The following is a 22,722-nucleotide window of genomic DNA, read 5'->3' as shown; positions in this document are numbered from 1 at the left end:
CTCCCGGTGAGGGATTTGGACAGCAGGACAGCACCTCGCACTTCAGGTACAGTCACCGTCCGACCGTCGGACTGCAGGCAAACAGGCCCTTCGGCCTGACATGCCCCGACTGACCATTGTACCCATCTACACCAATCCATTTCCCAACACTTGGTCCATACTCTCCTCTGCCTTGGTGAGTCTAGTGACTGAGAGGAGGGAGCTTCTCCCTGTGTCTGACCCCAGAAGTGTGTGATGGGACAGTGTGGAGGGAGCTTCACCTTGTGTCTGACCCCGGGAGTGTGTGATGGGACGGTGCGGAGGGAACTTCAGGTGAAGGGCCTCGACCCGAATTGTCGACGGTCCATCCCTCTCCTCAGATGCCTCCCAACCGACTGTTCCTCCCACAGCTCGTGCATTGGTCGGTTGTGTAACCCCTGACCACACGTTCTCTCCTTCTCCTGTCTTCCCAGAATGACCTTTGCCCTGCCCGTGAAGGAGCTGACGGTGGCCCTGGAGAAGATCGGGGAATTCCACCGGCGGTTCACGGCCGAGTTCTCCTGAGCATCATGAGCTGGGACAGGTGTTGGTGGGATCAGGGAATGGTGTTGGCGGGTTCAGGAACGGGTGTTGGAGGGAGCTGGGACGGGTGTTGGAGGGAGCTGGGACGGGTGTTGGAGGGAGCTGGGACGGGTGTTGGAGGGAGCTGGGACGGGTGTTGGGGGAGATGTGACGGGTGTTGGGGGAGATGTGACGGGTGTTGGTGGGATCAGGGACGGGTGTTGGTGGGAGCTGGGATGGGTGTTGGGGGCACCCGTGAATTCTGCACACACCGCCAACACATCGTCAATCTACAGCCGCTGTCTTCTCCGGCACACGGACCGCTCACACACACCCATGCCTGCCGGCAGTGAATGGGATGACTGACTGATCTACGTTGTTGGTGGGGTTCATTGTGATTGTCAGCAGTCTCGACCCACTCCCTGAGGCGGTCCCTGCGGCTGATCGTTAGGAGTCGGGTGTGTGGCTGTGGTCATTGCAGGCCAGGAGCTGTGCAGAGCAAGGAGGAACCACAGCGACCCCTCCCAAAAACAGCAGGGTCACTGCTCCAGAGCAGGAACCACACCAACCCTCCAAGAAACAGCAGGGTCACTGCTCCCGAGGAGAAATGGACAGTGTTGTGGAACAGCAAGACCGAGGGGTGCAGGGACATGGCTCCCTGAAAGTGGAGACACAGGTGGACAGGGTGGTGTAGGGCATGCATGCCTTCATCGGTCAGGGCATTGATTAGAGCCACAGAGTCACACAGCACGGCAACAGGCCCTTCGGCCCAACCGGTCCATGCCAACCAAGGTGCCCATCTAAGCCAGTCCCATTTGCCTGCGTTTGGACCATATCCCTCTGAACCTTTCCTATCCATGGACCTGTCCAAGTACCTGTTAAATGTTGTTAACGTACCTGCCTCACCCACTTCCTCTGGCAGCTCGTTCCATGTATGGACCACCCTCTGGGTGAAAAAATTGCCCCTCAGGTTCCTATTAAACCTCTCCCCTCTCACCTTAAACCTGTGCCCTCTAGTTATTGATTCCCCAACCCTGGGAAACAGACTGAGTGCATTTACCCTATCTGTGCCCCTCATGATTTTATACACCTCTATATGATCACCCCTCAGCCTCTTATGCTCCAATGAATAAAGTCCCAACCCGTCAACCTCTCTCTCCAGAGTCAGGATGTCATGTTACAGCTGTAAAAGATGTTGGTGAGCCCACATTTGGAGTGTGTACACAGTTGTGCTCGCCCAGCTACAGGAAGGACGTGATTAAGCTGGAGGGTGCAGAAAAGATTCATGAGGGTGTTGCCGGGACTGGAGGGCTCGAGTTATAAGGAGAGACTGGACAGGCTGGGATCTCTAACCCTGAAGTGTAGGAGGCTGAGGGGTGACCTTATAGAGGTTTATAAAATCACGAGGGGCATAGATAAGGTGGACGGTCATAGTCTTTTCCCCAGGGTGGGGGAGTCTAGAACTAGAGGGGATTTAAGATGAGAAGTGAAAGATTTAAAGGAGCCCTGAGGGGCAGGTTTTCCACACACAGGGTGGTGGGGATATGGAACGAGCTGCCAGAGGAAGTGGTGGAGGCGGGTACAATTGCAGTGTTTAAAATTACAACGATTTTTCACTGTACCTGCTGTTGCAAAACAACAAATTTCACAACATCTAGGTCAGTGATCATAATCCTGGTTCTGAGGTATATCGATAGGAAAGGTTTGGAGGGATAGAGGGAGGTTTAGAGGGATACGGGCCAAACACAGGCAAATGGGATTATCCCAGGTCGGGAACTTGGTCGGCATGGACGAGTTGGGCCAAAGGGCTTGTTTCCCTGCTGTGTGACTCTGCATTATATCCATGAAGCCAGACTCAGCCACCAATAGCCGTGCAGTTAGCGGACATCCCAGTGTCTGTCCCCCTGCCCCAACACCACCCGCCCCCCCCGCCCCCCACCCCCGCTGCCAATGGAACCTGTGGGGTGGGAACACAAGCTGGGAATGATGAATGATAGAAGGGGATTGATGGGACCTTGTGATTGGGTCACTGGCTCAGGACTCGTGCCTGAGTTAGGACGGGTGAAAACGGGTGTAGAGTACTAACTGCGAAACTCCTGGCACAAGGCCAGCAGCAGTGGGCCCCACCGCCCACAGGTTCCCCTCCAACTTGCTCACCTTCCTGACTCGGAAACGCATCATTGTCATGGGGGCTGAATCCTGGAACTCCCTCCCCACCAGCACAGTGAGAAGGCTGACACACTCACCACTATCACAATCAGAGGCTGACACACTCACCGCCATCACAATCAGAGGCTGACACACTCACCACTATCACAATCAGATTATCACCAACTTGTGCAAAGTGAAATGTGTTGTTCTGGGACAGCAGTGCACGGCAAAGACAGAAAGTTACTATAAATTGCAAACATAAATAGTGCAAAAAAAAGGCAAAATGAGGTGGTGTTCATGGGTTCAGAGACCGTTCAGAAGTCTGATGGCGGAGGGGAAGAAGCTGTTCCTGAATCTTTGGGTGTGGGTCTTCAGGCTCCTGTACCTCCTCCCCGAAGGTAGTAATGAGAAGAGGTCATGTCCTGGATGGTGATTGATGCCACCTTCTTGAGGCACCGCCTCTTGAAGATGTCCTCGAATGGTGGGGAGGGTTGTGCCTGTGATGGAGCTGGCTGAGTCTACAACCCTCTGCAGCCTCTTGCGATCCTGCGCGTTGGAGCCTCCATAACAGGCGGTGAGGCAACCAGTCAGAATGCTCTTGGTCCAAACGTGGATCAAAGAGCTGAGCCCCAGCGGTGATGTGGGAGTGACTGCCGTGAGCATCAGGATGGTGTTTCACTGAGGGCAACAATCTCTTCTGTGCGGACGTCGAATGTCAGTGTTTGGTCACTTCAACCCATCTCCCTCTGGAGCCTGGTTTCCCAGGCTATTGCTTCCCAGAGCCACACACCTCACTTCCTTGGGAGACCTTCCTTCCACAGCTCCCCTACCTTCTCCTTCTCCAGATCAAAGGTTCAGCCGTGAGACACACAGAACAGAACAAGCTCGGCCTCGCTCCCCCCGACTCGTTCTCAGGTACATCAAGGACTGAACCGGTGCTGCTTTCTGCACTCATGTGCAACCTGAAAATGTCATCTCTTCCTCCAATTTCCAGCCTGCTCTCAGCTTCACTTGATCCACCTCTGACACTTCCCTTCCCTTCCTGGATCCATCTCCATCTCAGGTGATAGGTCGGTCACCAACATCCACACCAAGCCCGCAGATTCCCACAGCTACCTTCCTCCCAGCCCACCTCTCGTCGGGACTCCATTCCCTTCCCACCTTCCCTCTGTCTCCGTTGTATTTGCTCTGATGACAAGATTTCCCACACGTGCCTTTGAGATGTCTCCCTTCTTACCGAACTGTACCTCCCCTCCACCACACTTCGCTGAAGTGTTGCGCGGTGTGTTTAGCGGGTGTTGTGTTGCGTGTGCGTTTCACGGGGGTTTAGTGTTATTTTGCTGTTGCTTTTTTGTTTTCTTCTTTTTCTGTATTAGTTGTAGTGTAGTGACACTGGTTGTCCTTTTGTAGTGCTTTTAGTTAATAAACATTTATATTAAAAAAAAGGGGTGGTACTGAGGGAGGTTGTGGCCCCTCTTTGCATATCTGAGGGGCTGCTGCTCAAGTTCTGGCTGCAATTCGGCCCGACGTTGCTGATCTACAGTCACCCGGTGAGGCGCGGGGCGGGCGCGCGGGGATCTCCTGGTCGGTCTTCTGCTGGGCCTGGCCAAGCTGGCCATCCATGGGAAGCAGCGGTGGGCAGCCGAGGGTTCCGGCCGGTCCGCCTGCCTGCCCGTCTTCTGTTCTTATGTGAGCGTGGGGGTGTCCTTGGAGAGGGAACACGTGGTCTCCGCGGGCACCCTGGTTGAGTTCCGCACCCAGTCGGCCCCTCAGGGGGTCACGTGTGTCGTGGATGGTACGAATGCATACTTATTGGAAGTGTTGCTTGTTGCGTTCATGGGTGTAGTGTTGTGTGTGTGTTTCGCGGGTATTGGTTTGTGTTATCTACTGTAGTTATGTAGCTGCTTAGTTGTTTCTTCTCTTCTGTATTAGATGTAGTGTATCGACACTGGTTGTCCTTTTTGTAGCGTTTTTAGTTAATAAACCTTTATATATAAAAAAAGGGGTGGTACTGACCTCCCCCTTTACATCGGGGACCTCGGGTGGAGGGTGTTGCAACCGGATCCTAAGCCGGTTCACTGACACCCCAGCCGCCTGTCACCTCTGCAGCCGGGAGGAAACGGTATACCATGTGTACGTGGAGTGTGAGATGTTGCAGCCCCTCTTTGTGTATCTGAAGGGACTGCTGCTCAAGTTCTGGCTGCACTTCAGCCTGACGCTGCTGATCTACGGTCACACGGTGCGGCGGGCAGAGGATCCCCTGGTGGGTCTTCTGCTGGGCCTGGCCAAGCTGGCCATCCACAGGACGTGGCGACGGGTGGCCGGGGGTTCCGGCCGGTCCTCCTGCCTGCCCGTCTTCTGTGCACATGTGGGCATCTTTGGAGAGGGAGCACACGGTCTCCGCAGGCACCCTGGTTGAGTTCTTTCTTGGTGGGCCCCCTAGGGGATCGTGGATGGTGAAAATGTGATTCTTCTGTGAAGTGTTGTGTGGTGCATTTCGTGGGTGTTTTGTTCCTGTTATTTTGCTGCAGTTCTGTAGCTGCTTAGTTAGTTTTCTTCTCTTTCTGTATTAGTTGCAGTGTATCGACACTGGTTGTCCTTTTGTAGTGCTTTTAGTTAGAAAAAAATGGGGTGGCACTGAGGGACGCCGTGCTGTGGGAGGGTCGAGGGGCGGTGAGGATGGAGGAACTCCCCCATCCCACACACGTGTCCTGCTGACACCATTTCTAACAGCAGAGTGGCCCTAATGTCACCAGAACTCAGCAGATTCCCTTATGGGATCTTGCTGTGCTGGATTTGACAGCTGTATTTCTGGCAGTACCTGGGAGCACAGACTTCATCGGCTGTTGTTGTACTTGGATGTTGCTGATCCCTAAGGAAGTTTGGAAGTGAATGTCTGTTGGCCCTCCCTCAGAAGCCCACTCCATGTCGTGTGACGGGGTGGGGGGACGCTGCCCTGAATCACCACCCGTGGTTGTAGATCCTCTCCTGAAGCAGCTGTCCTGGGATAGGGGATCCTGTGGGGTCCTGGCTCCCAGGTTGGAGATCAGCTGGTGCCCTTGTCAATGCAGGACAGGCTCGAGGGCCCATTGCCTTCTCCCACACCAATGGCATATCCGATGTTGGGCTTGTGGCACTCTCGCTCCCAGATCCTGATGCGGTGGGAATTTTGGCCCGAGGCCCAGGCCCAGCCCAGAGACTGGATAACGTGCAGCAGATGCGCAGTGCTGGATAACGTGCAGCAGATGCGCAGTGCTGGATAACGTGCAGCAGATGCGCAGTGCTGGATAACGTGCAGCAGATATGCAGTGCTGTATAACGTGCAGCAGATGCGCAGAGCTGGATAACGTGCAGCAGATGTGCAGTGTTGTATAACGTGCAGCAGATGCGCAGTGCTGGATAATGTGCAGCAGATGCGCAGTGCTGGATAACGTGCAGCAGATCTGCAGTGCTGTATAACGTGCAGCAGATGCGCAGAGCTGGATAACGTGCAGCAGATGTGCAGTGTTGTATAACGTGCAGCAGATGCGCAGTGCTGGATAACGTGCAGCAGATGCGCAGTGCTGGATAACGTGCAGCAGATGCGCAGTGCTGGATAACGTGCAGCAGATGCGCAGTGCTGGATAACGTGCAGCAGATGCGCAGTGCTGGATAACGTGCAGCAGATATGCAGTGCTGTATAACGTGCAGCAGATGCGCAGAGCTGGATAACGTGCAGCAGATGTGCAGTGTTGTATAACGTGCAGCAGATGCGCAGTGCTGGATAATGTGCAGCAGATGCGCAGTGCTGGATAACGTGCAGCAGATCTGCAGTGCTGTATAACGTGCAGCAGATGCGCAGAGCTGGATAACGTGCAGCAGATGTGCAGTGTTGTATAACGTGCAGCAGATGCGCAGTGCTGGATAACGTGCAGCAGATGCGCAGTGCTGGATAACGTGCAGCAGATGCGCAGTGCTGGATAACGTGCAGCAGATGCGCAGTGCTGGCTCCGGTCCAGGACAGTCCTCATTTTCACAGCACTCTCCACAGTCCCATTCCTTCTCACAGAACAACTGGCTGAAATGAAGCCTTTGCCTGCAGGAAGACGGAGATCCCTCACACAGCCTGACGTGTGGCAAAGAAACGAAATGCAAAGCCCACCTCTACCATATCTAACCACACACCCGCACCCAGACCCCACCATCAACATCCCGGGGGTCACCACTGACCAGAAACTCAACTGCACCAGCCCATAAACACTAGTGTAGCAGGTCACCACACCCACCCACCCCGGACATTCTCTCTTCTCCCCCCTCCCGTCGGGCAGAAGATACAAAAGCCTGAAAGCACGTCCCACCAGGCTCAAGGACAGCTTCTGTCCCGCTGTTATAACACTATTGAACAATATAAGGGTATTGAGTCCCAGTGCTGCCCCCTCCCACCCCCCCCCCCCAAGTGTTACCCTCCCACACCCCTGGTCCCCCTCCCCACAACCCCTAGTGTCCCCCACACCCCCCCCAACCGTGTCACCACACTCCCTGGTCTACCCCCTCCCCCCCCCCCCACCCCCCCAGTGTCTCCCTCCCCACACTCCCGGTCTCCCCCCTCCCCATCCTCCCGGTATCCCCCTCCCACACCCCCTGGTGTCCTCCCCACCCCCCTATGTCCCCCCTCCCAAACCCTCTGTGTCTCCCCCAGCCCCCCATGGTGCTCTCCCCCCCACACACAGTCACCTGTTCATCTGGTCTCCTCCCTTTGTCCCACCCCCCCCCGTCCCACCTCCATCCCCTCCCCACCGGGCTCCACCTCTCATCTCCCAGCCCCTGTCCCACCCACGACGTACTGCTGTACACCGGCAACCTCCGGTGCTGATGTAGGGACCCCACCTGGAACGTTCGCCTCCACAGATGCCGCCCGACGCACTGAGTTCTTCCAGGATCCCATTTGTTGAGAGAGAACAGGGCTCGGGGCTGGAGGGGGCAGGGAGCAACTGGGGCTGCGATAACTGGTGTTGAGATGTGCGGACGGCAGGGCTGATCGACCCGGCTCACCGTCACACCGTCCCAGGGCTGATTGACCCAGGTCATCGTCATACCGTCCAGGGCTGATCGACCTGGGTCACCGTCACACCGTCCCAGGGCTGATCGACCCAGGTCATTGTCATACCGTCCCAGGGCTGATCGACCCGGGTCACCGTCACACCATCCCAGGGCTGATCAACCTGGGTTACCATTGCCAAGCAGAGACAATAAATTAAAAAGATTAGTTGAAGAGGAGAAGGGGGAAGTGTACGGTGAATGGTCGGACCCTTTGGACCATTGATGTACAGAGGGGTCTGGGGGTCCAAGTCCACAGCTCCCTGAAAGTGGCCACACAAGTAGACAAGGTGGTGAAGAAGGCGTATGGCACACTTGCCTTCATCAGTCGAGGTGCTGAGTACAAGAGTCAGGAAGTCACGTTGCAGATGGTTTGGCCACACTTGGAGCATTGTGTGCAGTTCTGGTCGCCCCATTACGGGAAGGATGTGGAGGCTTTGGAGAGGGTGCAGAAGAGGTTCCCCAGGATGCTGCCTGGATTAGAGGGTATGAGCAATAAGGAGAGGTTGGACAAACTCTCTGGAATGGCAGAGGTTGAGAGGAGACCTGATAGAGTTTTATAAGATTATGAGATGCATAGACTGAGTAGACGGAATCTTTTTCCTCAGGATGGAAACATCTAATACCAGAGGACGTGCATTTAAGGTGAGAGGGGGAAAGTTTAAAGGAGATGTGTGGGGCAAGTTTTTTTTACACACAGAGGGTGGTGGGTGCCTGGAACGGGTGGCCAGGGGAGGTGGAAGCAGATACAATAGAGGGGTTTAAGAGGCTGTACACTGACACATGAACAGGCCAGAAGTGGCTCAGTGCAGGCAGATGGGATTAGTCAGACCGGCAACATGATTTGCACAGACGTGGTGGGCTGTAGGGCCTCTTCCTCTGCTGTACTGTCCCGTGTTCTATGAAATCCCTTTGCTTTCTCTGTGACAACCAGTTTGCAGTCTCTGCTAGCACACTTCCTTCAACACTTTCTGCTCTTTCTTTGTGATCATTCATTTATTAATGTTACCACGGTTCCAGAGATTCAGAAGGTGGGGCACACAGAGTGAGTGGAAGGTGGGGGCTGCGTTTTGTGGTTGGTTCAGTGCCAGTCCTGGAGTTCGGTCTACTTGGACTACAGGTCTGACTGATGGCCGGCGGTGTAACGATCCGACCGATGGCCGGCAGTGTACTATCTGACCGACGGCCAGCTTCACGGCCCCACAGACACCACCTGCCCTGGTCAGGGAACAGTGAGGTGACCGGTCAGGTGTGGAGGAGAGAGACCGAGGGAGACACTGCTTTGAAATTGTCTGGACCACTTCTACCCCACCTACCCCAACCCATCAGTGCAACCCAGTCCCCCCTCCACCCCAAATTATTGCCCCATCCCAGCCGCACTGCAGGGTCCAGCTCTGATCTCCGTTCATTTCTGTGCATTGTGTTGGTTTAGACTGTTGTTGTGGGTGGCACGGCAGGTGCTGGTGCCTGGGTCCAGAACGCCGCGCACGGTCTAGGCGTATCGCTTGGTGAACGTCTCGTAGAAACACTTGAGCTTGTTGAGGAGGACCTTCAGTTTGTCGGTGGGGGGCAGGATGGTCATCCTGTGGTGACGGGAGCAGAGGGTGGCATGTCAGAGGGCACTGCCCGCCCCTGCCCCATCACACACAGCCCCTCCCACCCCAAGCCCCAGCTGTCCGTGTTCCCCCACCACCCTCTCCCAGATCCCAGGGACATCCCTTGCAGTTTCAGACCTCCCCCTCGCCCCCATACACGTGGCTCCAGTTTCTCGCCCCCCCCACCCCCCCCAACCCAGTGCCACTCTCTGTCACCCCAGGACCTCAGCCACCCCACAGTCCCGCCCACTGCCGTCCCAGAACTTCATTGGACCACCGCCGGTGGTGGGACCTTCCACGGGAGATTCCTCCGGGACCCCCACCACCCCCTCCCCACACCACACACGGCTGGTGGGCGAGCGCCATGCCGTGGGAGGGGCGGCAATGAGTGAACGCCTCGCTGTGGGAGGGGTGGTGCCGAGGGAGGGGCCTCACCGAGGGAGCACCTCACTGAGGGAGGGGTGCTGCTGTGCTATACTCTGTCCCTGCTGCCCCCCCCCCCCCTACCTGAAGTGGTACGTCCCCTCTGCCTGTCCGAATCCGCTCCCCGGAACGACACAGATTCCTGTCTCTTCCAGGAGCTTCATGCAGAAAAACATGTCGGGAGCTTGTCCAGCAGCCTGCGTGAGAGGGCAGCGGTCAGTTCCGGAACACGCTGTCCGAGGCCGTGCTGGAGGCAGAGACCCTCACAACATCCGGACGAGCATTGAGTCACTGAGGCAGCGAGGGGTCAGACCCAGAGCTGGCGAATGGGATCCGTGCAGCTGGGTACCATGGTCAGCATGGATCCAGTGGGCCAAAAGGCCTGTTTCTGTACTGCGTGACTGTGTGACTGTCAAATGGGAACTGATAGAATGGAGACACAAGGTACAGCAGATGTAGGAACCTGCAGCAATGCACGATCTACTGGGGGATCTCAGTGGGTCGAGAAGCTTCTGTGGGGGAAAGAGGGATTTTCGAAGCTCAACAGCTTCCGTCAGTGGCGCAGCGGGTAGTGCTGCTGCCTCATAGCCCCGGAGAACCGGGTTCGATCCCGACCTCCAGCGCTGTCGGTGTGGAGTTTGCACGCTCTCCCTGTGACCGCGTTGGTTCCCCCCAGGTGCTCTGGTTTTTCCCCACAACAGTTAACTGGCCGCTGTAAATCACCCCCAGTGTGTGGGTGGTAACAGAGCCGGAGGGTGGTGGGGGGAAGCCGGTGGGAATGTCTGAGGGACAACCGACGAGGAGTGGGTGGTGGGAGCTAGCAGGGTCTGATGAAATGAACGGCCTCTTGTGGTGACCAGAACGCACGCAGTACTCCAGCTGTAGTCTAACGAAGTTGTACCAAGATCTTCCTGCTGTTGCATCCTGTGCCCTGGTGAATGAAGGTGAGTATGGCAGGCACGGTAGCACAGTGGTTAGCACAATGCTTTACAGCGCCAGCGACCCGGGTTCAAATCCGGCCGCTGTCTGTAAGGAGTTTGTACCTTCTCCCCGTGTCTGTGTGGGTTTCCTCCGGGTGCTCCAGTTTCCTCCCACATTCCAAAGACGTACGGGTTAGGAAGTTGTGGACATGCTATGTTGGCGTGGGAAGCGTGGGGACACTTGCGGGCTGCCCCCCAAATCACTATGCAAAAGATGCATTTCACTGTGTTTCGATGTACACGTGACTAATAAAGATCTTATCTTATCCCGTCCACCTTTGTCACCACCCTGTCTACCTGACTTGCCGCCGGGATCTGGGGACTTGTACACCATAGATGCTCTGCTCCTCAATACTTCCTCGGGTCTGATCATCCGTGGCCTGTATCCAACCCTCATTAGTTCTCTCAAAGGGCATTACATGTCACTCGTCAAGGATGCTGCCACCCTGGCCAATCGCTTCTCTCTCTTCTATGCCAGGTGTAGACGTCACCAACAGCCAGTCCTGGTCCAACCGTGTGCATACCATAGCCAACAAAGCACCCCAGCGCCTTTACTAAGGCTAAGGAAATTTGGCATGTCCCCGATGACCCTCACCAACTTTTACCGATGCACCTTAGAAAGCATCCTATCTGGATGTATCACGGCTTGGTACGGCAACTGCTCTGCCCAGGACCGCAAGAAACCACAGAGAGTTGTGGACACAGCCCAGCGCATCACGGACACCAGCCTCCCCTCCATGGACTCTGTCTACACTTCCTGCTGCCTCAGTAAAGCAGCCAACATAATCAGAGACCCCACCACCCCGGACATTCTCTCTTCTCCCCCCTCCCAATGGGCAGAAGATACAAAAGCCTGAAAGCACGTACCACCTGGCTCAAGGACAGCTTCTATCCCGCTGTTGTAAGACTATTGAACAGACCTCTTCTACGATAAAGATGGACTCTTGATCTCTCAATCTACCTTGTCGTGGCCCTTGCACCTTATCATCTGCCTGCACTGCACTTTCTCTGTAGCTGTAACACTTCATTCTGCATTCCGTTATTGTTTTCCCTTTGTACTACCTGGATGTACTTATGTTTTGAAATGATTTGTATGGATGGCAAGCAACACAAAACGTCTGTCCTGATGCAGGGTTTTGACCTGAAACGTCGACAATTCCTTCCCCCACACAGAGGCTGCTTGACCCACTGAGTTATTCCAGCAGATTGTGTGTTGCAAGCAGAACCAAGCTGTTCACTGTGTCTTGGTGAAGGTGACGGGAATAAACCAATTACCAGGGACCTCCTGGGAGAAGGTATCTTGAAAGCTCAGAATAAGTCTGCAAGTGAGAACATCAAAGTGAAGTTTGATGACATCAGGGATGTTTTACATCTCCTTATCTGGACATCCACCAGTGCCATTGACTGCTGATATGGTGGTCCCAGGACATGGGGAGGAGGGGGAGAGGACAGTGCACCCCCCAACGCACACTGACACCTTGCAGAGGGCTGGGTGCTTACCTTAGCTGCCTCGATGGCCTTTGGGGGGATGTCGATGCGGGGAAACGAGTACATGGCCCCTTGCACGGGGTTACAACGGATTCCAGGGGCCCCACGGAACACCTCCTCCGTCAGACGCGCCCTTTCCGCCAAAGAGCTCAGCACGTTGGTCTTCTCCTGAGGAGAGGAAACATGGACAGGTCAGGGGCTGAGATCCACCAGGCCAGCTTATAACTCCGTCCCTCCTCACCAGTGCTCCGTGTCACAGAGCTGGGCAGCACAGCAACAGGCCCTTCAGCCCAACGTCTCCATGCCAACCCTCTGCCTATCCAATCTCATTTTCCCCTATTAGATCCATTTCCTTCAAGGGCAGAGAGTTGTGGACACAGCTCAGCACATCCCGGAAACCAGCCTCCCCTCCATGGACTCTGTCTACACCTCTCACTGTCTCGGTAAAGCAGCCGACATAATCAAAGACCCCACCCACCCCGGACATTCTCTCTTCTCCCGACGCCCATCAGGCAGAAGATACAAAAGCCTGAAAGCACGTACCACCAGGCTCAAGGACAGCTTCTATACCGCTGTTGTAAGACAATTGAATGGTCTGTGGTAGCGCAAGAGGTGGTCCGTAGTGTTCTGTTGCTGAGGGCGGGTTGGGGTTGTGCCGGTTGGTTCAAGAAACGAATGGTTGAAGGGAAGTAGCTGTTCCTGAACCTGGTGGTGTGGGGACTTCAGGCTTCTGTACCTCCTGCCCGATGGGAGCTGTGAGAAGATGGCACGGCCCGGATGGTGGGGATCTTTGACAATAGATGTTGCTGCCTTGAGGCAGCACCTCCTGTAGATCTCTCCACGTCCTCCCTCACCCCTCTGTTCCCCTCCCTTCTCCTCCCTGACCCCTCCACTCCCCTCCCCTCCCTGACCCCTCCACTCCCCTCCCCTCTCCTCCCTCACCCCTCCACTCCCCTCCCCTCCTCCCTCACCCCTCCACTCCCCTCTCACCCCTCCCCTCTCCTCCCTCACCCCTCCACTCCCCCTCCCCTCTCCTCCCTCACCCCTCCACTCCCCTCCCCTCTCACCCCTCCACTCCCCTCCCCTCCCTCATCCCTCCCACCCCTCCCCCCAGCGGGCGACCCACCTTCAGGAAGGTTTGGTACGAGGGTTCCCCAGGCTGGGGGGGGTCGGTGATCACCCCCAGGACAGCCTGCCCACTCACGGGGGGGCAGAGTCTCACCGACACCAGTTTCATCAGCTCCGCCTTCACGCCGGGGTCCAGGTTGACATATTCCACGTAACCACCACGGTAACCGCACCTGTGGAGAGCCAGCGCTCATAGTCACTCCAGGACACCCACTCCCACCCCCCCAACCCCCCCACAAACCCTGTGTCCCAGTGAGCCCCAGAGCCTGGGCAGAGAAGAGAGCCCACCCCTGTCAGCAGAAAACTCCCTCAGCCCAAGGCAGACCCTCCCCTCCCCCATCCCATCCAATCCCATCCCATCTCAGACTCCCATCCTATCCCATCCCATCCCATCCCATCCCAGCCCCTCCCCCATCTCATCCCATCCCAGACCCACCCACACTCCTGCTGCTTGGAGACAAGGGTGGGGTTGACCCAGTGGGACAAGCCCCCTGGGTGTGGTCTACTGGAGCGGCTCATGGGGAGGAGTGGGTTGGGTGAGTTGGGTGTAAGTTCCGCTCTGCTGGGAGGGGTGGGTTCTGCCCAGCTGGGAGGGGTGGGTTCTGCTCCGCTGGGAGGCGTGGGTTCTGCCCAGCTGGGAGGGGTGGGTTGGGTGAGGTGCGTGGGGTGGGTTGGTTGGGGTGGGTTGGTTGAGGTGTGTAGGGTGTGCCCTTCTGGGAGGGGTGTGTTCCACCCAGCTGGGAGGGGTGGGCTGAGGGTCAGTGGGACAGTCCCATGGGGATGATCATACCGGGGGTCCCAGCTGGTTCCCCACCCACTGGGGTCTGCAGCAACATGTCGCTGAGCCAGGACTGGAGCACTGCTGACCTCCCGCTGACCGTTACCCGCCTGTGGGGGTGGGGGGGTGCGGATGTCCCGTGGGGATGGGCTGGTGACCCTGCCCCACCCAGAATACTCACTCTCCCATGTAACACTTGGAGACAGAATGAAAGGAGGCTAGTTCCACCACGTCCGAGTACTGGGAGCCCATCTCAAACAGAATCTTCTTGAAGGAGTGGAATTGGCAACCTTCACCGTAGATGTTATCCTGATAGACCTGAGGAGGGGGGAGAGAACCGCGTCACCGCCCCGTCACCACCGCATCACCACCCCGTCCCACTGAGGAAATGGCCATGAACGGCCAGCACCGGAGGACGGTGAGGCCTGACCTCACCCCTCACCCCTCACCCCTCTCCACCCTTCCCCCCTCACCACCCTGCACTTTCTCTGCTCCTGTGACACTTTATTCTGCATTCTGTTATTGTTTTCCCTTGTACTGCCTCGATGCACTGATGTGGTGAAATGATCTGTATGGATGGAATGCAAAACAACGTTTTTCACTGTACCTCGGGACACGTGACAATAATAAACCAATTTACCAACAAATTGGCCTCCACAGTCCTCAGTGGCAACGAATTCATAGAACATAGAACAGTACAGCATAGTACAGGCCCTTCAGCCCACGATGTTGTGCTGACCCATATAAACCTCCTCCATGATCAATCTAACCCTTTCCTCCTACACAGCCCATAACCCTCCATTTTTCTTACATCCATGAGCCTGTCTAAGAGCCTTTTAAATGTCCCTATTGTATCAGCCTCTCCCACCACCCCCGGCAGTGTGTTCCAGGCACCCACCACACTCTGTGTAAAAAACCTACCTCTGACATCTCCCCCAAACTTCCCTCCTTTGACCTTAAACTGGTATTGGCCATGGCCGCCCTGGGGAAAAGGTGCTGGCTGACCACTCTGTCTATGCCCCTCATAATCTGATACACCTCTGTCAAGTCGTCTCTCATCCTGCGTCGCTCCAAAGAGAAAAGCCCGAGCTCACTCAACCTTTCCTCATAAGACATGTTCTCTAATCCAGGCAGCATCCTGGTAAATCTCCTCTGCACCCTCTCTAAAGCTGCCACATCCTTCCTATAATGAGGCAACCAGAACTGAACACAATACTCCGTGTGGTCTAACCAGAGTTCTACAGAGCTGCAACATCACCTCGTGGTTCTTGAACTCAATCCCTCGACTAATGAAGGCCAGCACACCATACACCTTCTTAGCAACCCTATCAACTCCAGAGTTCCACAGATTCACCACCCTCTGGCTGAAGAAATTCCTCCTCCTCCCGATCCTATCCCCCATCGGACACCCCCCTACCCCAGTGACACTGTGGAACTGTTCTCAGCTGGGATATTCATGGATTGAATGTTGCAGGCAAGTGAACGGTTCCACAAGTTGGAAAGTCAATCTGACAAATTCCAAATTTCGAAAGTATGAAAGGGTTAGGAATGCCATGGAAACCAATAAGTGCTGAGAGGGCAGGGTTACCATGGAGAATTGGTCAACTTGTACACGGACAACTGAGCGACACTGTGGGGGGGTGTCAGTGAGATTGTACACAACGTTATCAGTGAAGGGAGGAGGTATTAGGTGTCTCAGTGGGTGTAAAGGTGGGTACATCTCCAGGGCCTGAGGAGATGTATCTCAGGATGCTGTGGGAGGCAAAGAGGGGGATCGCTGGGCCCCTGGTGGAGATGTTTAAATCTTCACTGGCCACACGTGGGGCGTCAGATCCCTGGAGAAAAGCAGGGATAAACCGGGAAATTACAGATCTCACGTCAGTGGTGGGGATGTTAGTGGACAAAGAATCCTGGTGGACAGGTATAATCTACATTTGGAAAGCCAAGGATTAATCAGAAACAGCTTCATTGGTCGGGAGTATAAAAGTCAGGAAGTCACGTTGCAGCTGTATAAAACTTTGGTCAGACCGCACTTGGAGTACTGTGTGCAGTTCTGGTCGCCCCATTACAGGACAGGTGTGGAGGCTTTGGAGAGGGTGCAGAGCAGGTTCACCAGGATGCTGCTTGGATTAGAGGGTATGAGCTATGAGGAGAGGGTGGACAAACTTGGATTATTTTCTCTGGAGCGGCGGAGGCTGAGGAAGTTATTGTGAGAGGCATAGATAGTCACTGAGAGTCATTTTCCTGGGGTAGAAATGTCAAATACGAGAGGGCAGAGCTTTAAAGTGAGAGGGGGGAAAGTTTAAAGCAGATGTGCGGGACAAGTGTTTTACACAAGTATTGTGCCTGTTAGTGGTGGGTGCCTGGAACGCACTGCTAGGGCAGGGGGTGGAGGCAGATACAATAGTGTGTTTAAGAGGCAGTCACACAGATGCATGAATGTGCAGGGAGTGGAGGGATGTGGATCATGTGCAGCAGATTAGTTTGGATTGGCCTCATGGTCGGCACAGACCTGGTGGGCCGAAGGGCCTGATCCTGTGCTGCCAGAGGGAGCAGTAGAGGCGGGTACAATTACAACGTGTAAAAGACCTTTGGACAGGTACATGGGCAGGAAAGGTTTAGAAGGATATGGGCCAAACACAGGCAAATGGGACTGGCTGAGATGGGCATCTTGGTCAGCATGGACCAGCTGGGCCGAAGGGCCTATTTCTGTGCTGACTCTGTGACTCTGTTCCCTCCCAGGCAGCTCTGGGGCTTCACTTGTCAAAGCGAACTGTCCAGTATAACCAGCAGCTCACTACTGGACAATACTGTCCAGTCCACCAGCAGCCCTCCCTCCCCCTCCCCAAACCTGCCCCACCTCCCGAAGCTTCTGCCTCATCGCACGGACCCCCCCCCCCCCCCCATTACCAGTCGCAGCAGCTGACCTCATCCGCCATCAGGAACAGCTTCTCTTTGGCTGCGAATCGGATCACCTCTTCGATCACCTGCCGACTCTGCACCTGGCCTATCAGGAGAGAGGAGACAGGTGGTGTGTTACCCAGGCCAATGGTCCCACCACCAGCCCTGGATCCCCTGCACTCACCCCCTACCCTTCCCCTGCATCCCAAATTGTATCCAGGGCAACTCCTAACTTGTGGTCCTGGCAACACCCCTCCCACGTGGACACGGGCAGAGCAGTTGCTGTACCAAGCCGTGATGTATCCAAATAGGATGCTTTCTGTGGTGAATCGATAAAAGTTGGCGAGTGTAAAGGGAACATGCCGAATTTCTTTAGCCTCCTGAGGCAGTAGAGGCACTGGTGAGCTTTTTTGGCCGTAGTGTTCATGCTCATGTCTACATCAATGGTGCTGAGGTTGAGAGGGTTGGGAACTGCAAGTTCCTAGGAGTGAACATCACCAACAGCCTTTCCTGGTCCAACCATGTAGACCCCACAGCCAAGAAAGCTCACCAGCACCTCCACTTCCTCAGGAGGCTAACAAAATTCAGCATGTCCCCGTTGACCCTCACTGATTTTTATTGATGCACCATAGAAAGCATCCTATCCAGATGCATCACGGCTTGGTACAGTAACAGCTCTGCCTGGGACCATGAGAAACTGCAGAGCGTTGTGGACACAGCCCAGCACATCACGGAAACCAGCCTCCCCTCCACGGACTCTGCCTACACTCTTGCTGCTTTGGTGAAGCAGTCAGCATAATCAAAGACCCCACCCACCCCGGACATTCTCACTTCTTCCCCCTCCCGTTGGGCAGAAGATACAAAAGCCTGAAAGCGCGTACCACCAGGCTCAAGAACAGCTTCTATCCTGCTGTTTAAGACTATTGAATGGACCTCTCGTACAATAAAGATGAACTAATGATCTCCCACTCTACCTCGTTGTGGTCTACCTGCACTGCACTTTCTCGGTAACTGTAACTCTATATTCTGCATTCTGTTTTCCTTTAACTTCCTCGACGTACTGATGTACGGAACGATCTGTCTGGACAGACAGACAACAGCTTCTGACTGTGCCCCTTTACATGGGACAACAATAAACCAATTACCCCAAACAGATCCTTTGCCACCATTCTCGCCAGCTGTCTGTTTGGGCCCCAGCCACAGCCTCCTGCCCTGACCCACCCCACAATCTGAACCGCCACCCCATGTCCAGCCCTGAGGACGGAGCAGTCCCGCCTGCGTTCCAGTACCTGTGGGGTTCCCGGGGTTGATGGTGCACAGCACCTTGGGCGTGCAGTGCTGCCGGGCTTGGTGCAGGGCTCGCTGCAGCTCACTGATGTTCAGGGCCCAGCAGTTCTCCTCATCCAGGTAGTAGTTGACCTGCACGGCACCCAGGTCAGAGATGGCGGCCGAGTAAAGTGGGTACTGGGGAATCGGAATCATCACCCCCGTCCGCTGTCGTCCCTCACCTGACACCAGCAGCTTGAGAGTGGTCTGTTGAGGCATCGAGAGGGGCCGTTAACCCAGCAGAGCCCACGTTCACGTTCAAGTTAATTGTCACAGGCAGACATACCCAGGAAATAAATCCTAGGGAAACTGGCTTTTTGCAGCAGTAGCACAGAACATAAGAGCATAGAACATGGAATACTACAGCACAGGAACAGGCTCACAATGCTACAGTCACACAGCAATACAGCACGGATACAGGCCCTTCGGCCCAACCAGTCCATGCTGACCACGGTGCCCACCCAGATAGTCCCAATTTCCTGCATTCGGTCCATATCCCTCCAAGCCCCGCCCGCCATGTACCTGTCCAAGTGCTTCTTAAATGATGCTGTTGTACCTGCCTCACCCACTTCCTCTGGCAGCTCGTTCCACACACTCACCACCCTCTGCATGAAAAAGTCCCTTTTAAACCTTTCCCCTCCCACCTTAAACCTATGGCCCCTAGTTTTGGACTCCCCTACCCTGGGGAAAAGACTGTTACCGTCCACCTTATCTCTGCCGCTCATGATTTTATAGACATCTATAAGGTTGCCCCTCATTCTCCTACATTCCAAGGAATAAAGGCCCAGCCTGGCCAACCTCTCCCTGTAACTCAGGCCCTCGAGTCCTGGCAACAGCCTCGTAAATCTTCTCTGCAGTCTTTCTAGTTTAACCATGGCTTTCCCATAACAGGGCGACCAAACCTGTACAGAGTGCTCCATCTGCCACATAATGTCCCAACTCCTATATTCAGTGCCCTGACTGATGAAGGCCAGCGTGCTAAATGCCTTTTACACCACCCTGTCTACCTGTGATGCCGCTTTCAACGAACTATGTACTCCTCGGTCCCTCTGTTCCATTACACTCTCTAGTGCCCTCCCATTCACAGTACAAGTCCTACGCTGTTTTAACTTTACAAAACACACCACCTCACATTTATCTGCATTGAAATCCATTTGCCACTCCTCGGCCACTTCCCGAACTGATCAAGATCCCCCTGTAATCTGTAATAACCTTCTTCACTATCAACACCACCTCCGAATTTCTTGTCATCTACAAACCTACTGATCAAGCCTTGTGCATTCAAGTCTAAATCATTTTTGTAAATAATGAATAACAAGGGTTCCCAACACTAACTCCTGCGGCACACCACCAGTCACCAGAGAAATAAAGGACTGCAGATGCTGGAATCTAGATAAAAAACATGATGATGCTGGAGGAACTCAGCAGGCCAGGCAGCACCCGTGGAGAAAAGCAGGCCGTCAACGTTTCGGGTCAGGACCCTTCTTCAGGACTGAAGGTAGGAAAAGGGGAAGCCCAATGTATAGGAGGGAAGAGCAGAGCAGTGATAGGTGGACAAAAGAGGGGAGGCGGGGTGGGCACAGGGTGGTGATAGGTAGATGCAGGTAAGAGACAGTGATGGGCAGGTGCGGGGAGGAGGGGAGAGCAGATCCACCGGGGGATGGGTCAGAGGGAAGGAGAGAGAGGGAAAAAAGGTAGACAAAAAGAGGCTAGGAAAGGGAAGAAGAGAAGAGGCATGGTGTGGGGGGGGGGGTGTGGGGAAGGGGGGGGGATTACCTAGAGTGGGAGAATTCAATGTTCATGCCGTTAGGCTGCAAGGTCCCAAGACGGAAAACGAGGTGCTGTTCCTCCAGTTTACGCTTGGAATTCTCCCGGCAGTGGAGGAGGCCGAGGACTGACATATCAGTGATAGTGTGGGAGGGGGAGTTGAAGTGACTGGCAACGGGGAGATGCAGATCACGGTTATGGACAGAGCCCAGGTGTTCTGCGAAACAGTCACCTAGTCTGTGTTTGGTGTCAGCAGGAGGCCACACTTGGAGCACCAAATGCAGTCGATGATATTAAGGGAGGTGCAGGTGAATCTCTGTCTCACCTGAAAGGACTGTTTGGGTCCCTGGGTGGAGGTGATGGAGGTGGTGTAGGGGCAGGTGTTGCACCTATGGCAGGGGCAGTGGAAAGGTCACAGGGTGGGAGCGGGATGGGTGGTGGAGGAGGAGTGAACTAGGGAGTCACGGAGAGAGTGGTCTCTGCGAAAGGGAGAAAGGGGTGGGGAGGGGAAGGTATGCTTGGTGCTGGGGTCCCGTTGGAGATGGCAGAAGTGCTGGAGAATGATGTGTTGGATACGTAGGCTGGTGGGATGGAATGTGAGGACAAGGGGGTCTGGGAGGGGTGGGGGTGAGAGCAGAGGTGCGGGAAATGGCAGAGATACGGGTGTGAGCTCTCTCGACCACAGTCCGGGGGAAGGCCCAGTTAGAAAAGAAGTTGGACATCTCGGATGTCCCGGAGTGGAAAGCCTCATCATGGGAGCAGATGTGGCGGAGGCAGAGAAATTGAGAGAAAGGGATTGCGTCCTCGCAAGGGACAGGGGGGAGGAGCTGTAATCGAGGCAGCTGTGGGCGGCAGTGGGCTTGTAGAAGATGTCGCTGGATGAGGAAGCTCCTGAGATGGAGATGGAGAGATCGAGGAAGGAGAGAGAGGTGTCAGAGACAGTCCAAGTGAATCAGAAAGCAGGCTGAAAATTAGTCACTGGCCTCCATTCCGAGAAACAGCCTTCAACCATCCCCCTCTGCCTCCTACCTTCGAGCCAAATTTGAATCCACCTAACCAGCTCTCCCTGTATTCCATGGGACCCAACCTTCCCGACCAGCCTGCCATGCAGGACCTTGTCGAAGGCCTTGCTAAAGTCAAAATCGACAACATCCACTGCCCTCCTCTCATCGACCCTTTTGGTGACCTCTTCAAAACACTCCAAAAGATACATCATGCACGACTTTCCACACACCAATGCTGACTCCTCCTAATCAGACTCTGTCCATCCAAATGCTGGTAGATCCTGTCCCTCAGAGTTCCCTGCAGTAACTTCCCCACCACTGATGTCAGGCTGACCGGCCTATAGTTCCCTGGCTTGTCCTTGCTACCCTTCTTAAACAACAGAACAACATCAGCCACCTTCCAGTCTTCGGGAACTCCACCAGTGGCTAATGATGAAGCAAAGATCTCCACAAGGGCCTCCGCAATTTCTTCTCCAGCCTCCCACAAAGTCCGAGGATGCTCTCAGTCAGGCCGTGGGGATTTATCCACCTTAATGTGCTGTAAGGCTGCAAATACCTCCTCCCTGGTAATATGAATGTTCTCCAAAACATCTCCACTTGTTTCCCTTGTCTCTTGAGCCACCATGATTTTCTTCTCAGTAAACACAGAGGAGAAATATTCATAAAAAGTCCCACCCATCTCCTGCAGCTCAAGACACAGGCGACCCTGCTGATCTCTAAGGGGACCCACTCTCTTCCTGGCCACCCTTTTACTCTCTATGTAGCTATGGAACCTCTTGTGCTGAACTAATTAAGCGTAACTAAACGCCTAACTAAAGTAGTCTCTTCTGCCTACACAATGTCCGTATCCCTCCATTCTCTGCACATCCATGTGCCTGTCTAAGAGCCTCTTAAATGCCTCTATTATATCTGCTTCCACCACCACTCCTGGCAGCACGTTCCAGGCACCCACCACTCTCTGTGTAAAAAACTTGCCTCACACATCTCCTTTGAACTTTTCTCACCTTAAATGCATCTCCTCTGGTATTAGATGTTTCAACCCTGGGAAAAAGATACCGGCTGTCTACTCTATCTGTGCCTCTCATAATCTTATAAACCTCTATCAGGTCTCTCCTCAGCCTCCGCCGTTCCAGAGAAGACAACCCCATTTTTGGCTTGAACATCCCCCACAGTCTCCACATGACAAGACGAAGACATACGTAAGTTAATATAAACTTAAATTATACATGACTTAAACGTTCAAAAGTAAACAACAAAACAAACGTAACGACAATAGTACAAGATTGTGAGAGAGAAAATACAGTCCGAGGTAGGATTAGGTTTTCCAGGTGGGTTCAGGAACCTGACGGCAGTGGGGAAGAAGCTGTTGTTGAACCGTGAGGTGTGGGCCTTCAGGCTGCTGTACCTCCTGCCTGATGGCAGCATCGAGAAGTGGGCACGGCCCGGATGGTGGGGGTCCCTGATGGTGGACGTTGCCTTCCTGAGGCATCGCTTCCTGTCGATGTCGACGGTGGGGAGAGCTGTACCCGTGATGGAACTGGCTGAGCCCCACCGCTCTCTGTGGT

At 54.7% G+C, this 22,722-nt stretch overlaps 1 protein-coding gene and 1 long non-coding RNA gene across 4 annotated transcripts in view; one reads left to right on the top strand and one right to left on the bottom strand.

The window, feature by feature from the left end:
• On the top strand, positions 1–11,493 carry LOC127570704 (uncharacterized). Its single transcript, XR_007956379.1, has 3 exons — positions 1–46; positions 453–562; positions 11,244–11,493. It is a non-coding gene; the product is annotated as an uncharacterized LOC127570704 (long non-coding RNA).
• LOC127570688 (alanine aminotransferase 2-like) overlaps positions 8,745–22,722 on the bottom strand; it is a 46,125-nt gene continuing 32,147 nt past the window's right edge. For all 3 annotated transcript variants that reach the window (XM_052016467.1, XM_052016466.1, XM_052016465.1), the window contains 7 exons: positions 18,350–18,593; positions 17,087–17,166; positions 14,341–14,477; positions 13,380–13,554; positions 12,266–12,421; positions 9,870–9,982; positions 8,745–9,350 (listed from right to left, as the gene is read on the bottom strand). In XM_052016467.1, the coding sequence (XP_051872427.1) occupies positions 9,260–9,350; positions 9,870–9,982; positions 12,266–12,421; positions 13,380–13,554; positions 14,341–14,477; positions 17,087–17,166; positions 18,350–18,593 (996 nt within the window). In that variant the 3' untranslated portion in view covers positions 8,745–9,259. The remainder of the gene's footprint in view (positions 9,351–9,869; positions 9,983–12,265; positions 12,422–13,379; positions 13,555–14,340; positions 14,478–17,086; positions 17,167–18,349; positions 18,594–22,722) is intronic.

The sequence above is a fragment of the Pristis pectinata genome, chromosome 5, assembly GCF_009764475.1.
Source record: "Pristis pectinata isolate sPriPec2 chromosome 5, sPriPec2.1.pri, whole genome shotgun sequence".
Lineage (NCBI taxonomy): Eukaryota > Metazoa > Chordata > Chondrichthyes > Rhinopristiformes > Pristidae > Pristis > Pristis pectinata.
The sequence above is the reverse complement of the archived record's forward strand: the minus strand, read 5'-3'. Positions and strand labels throughout refer to the sequence as shown.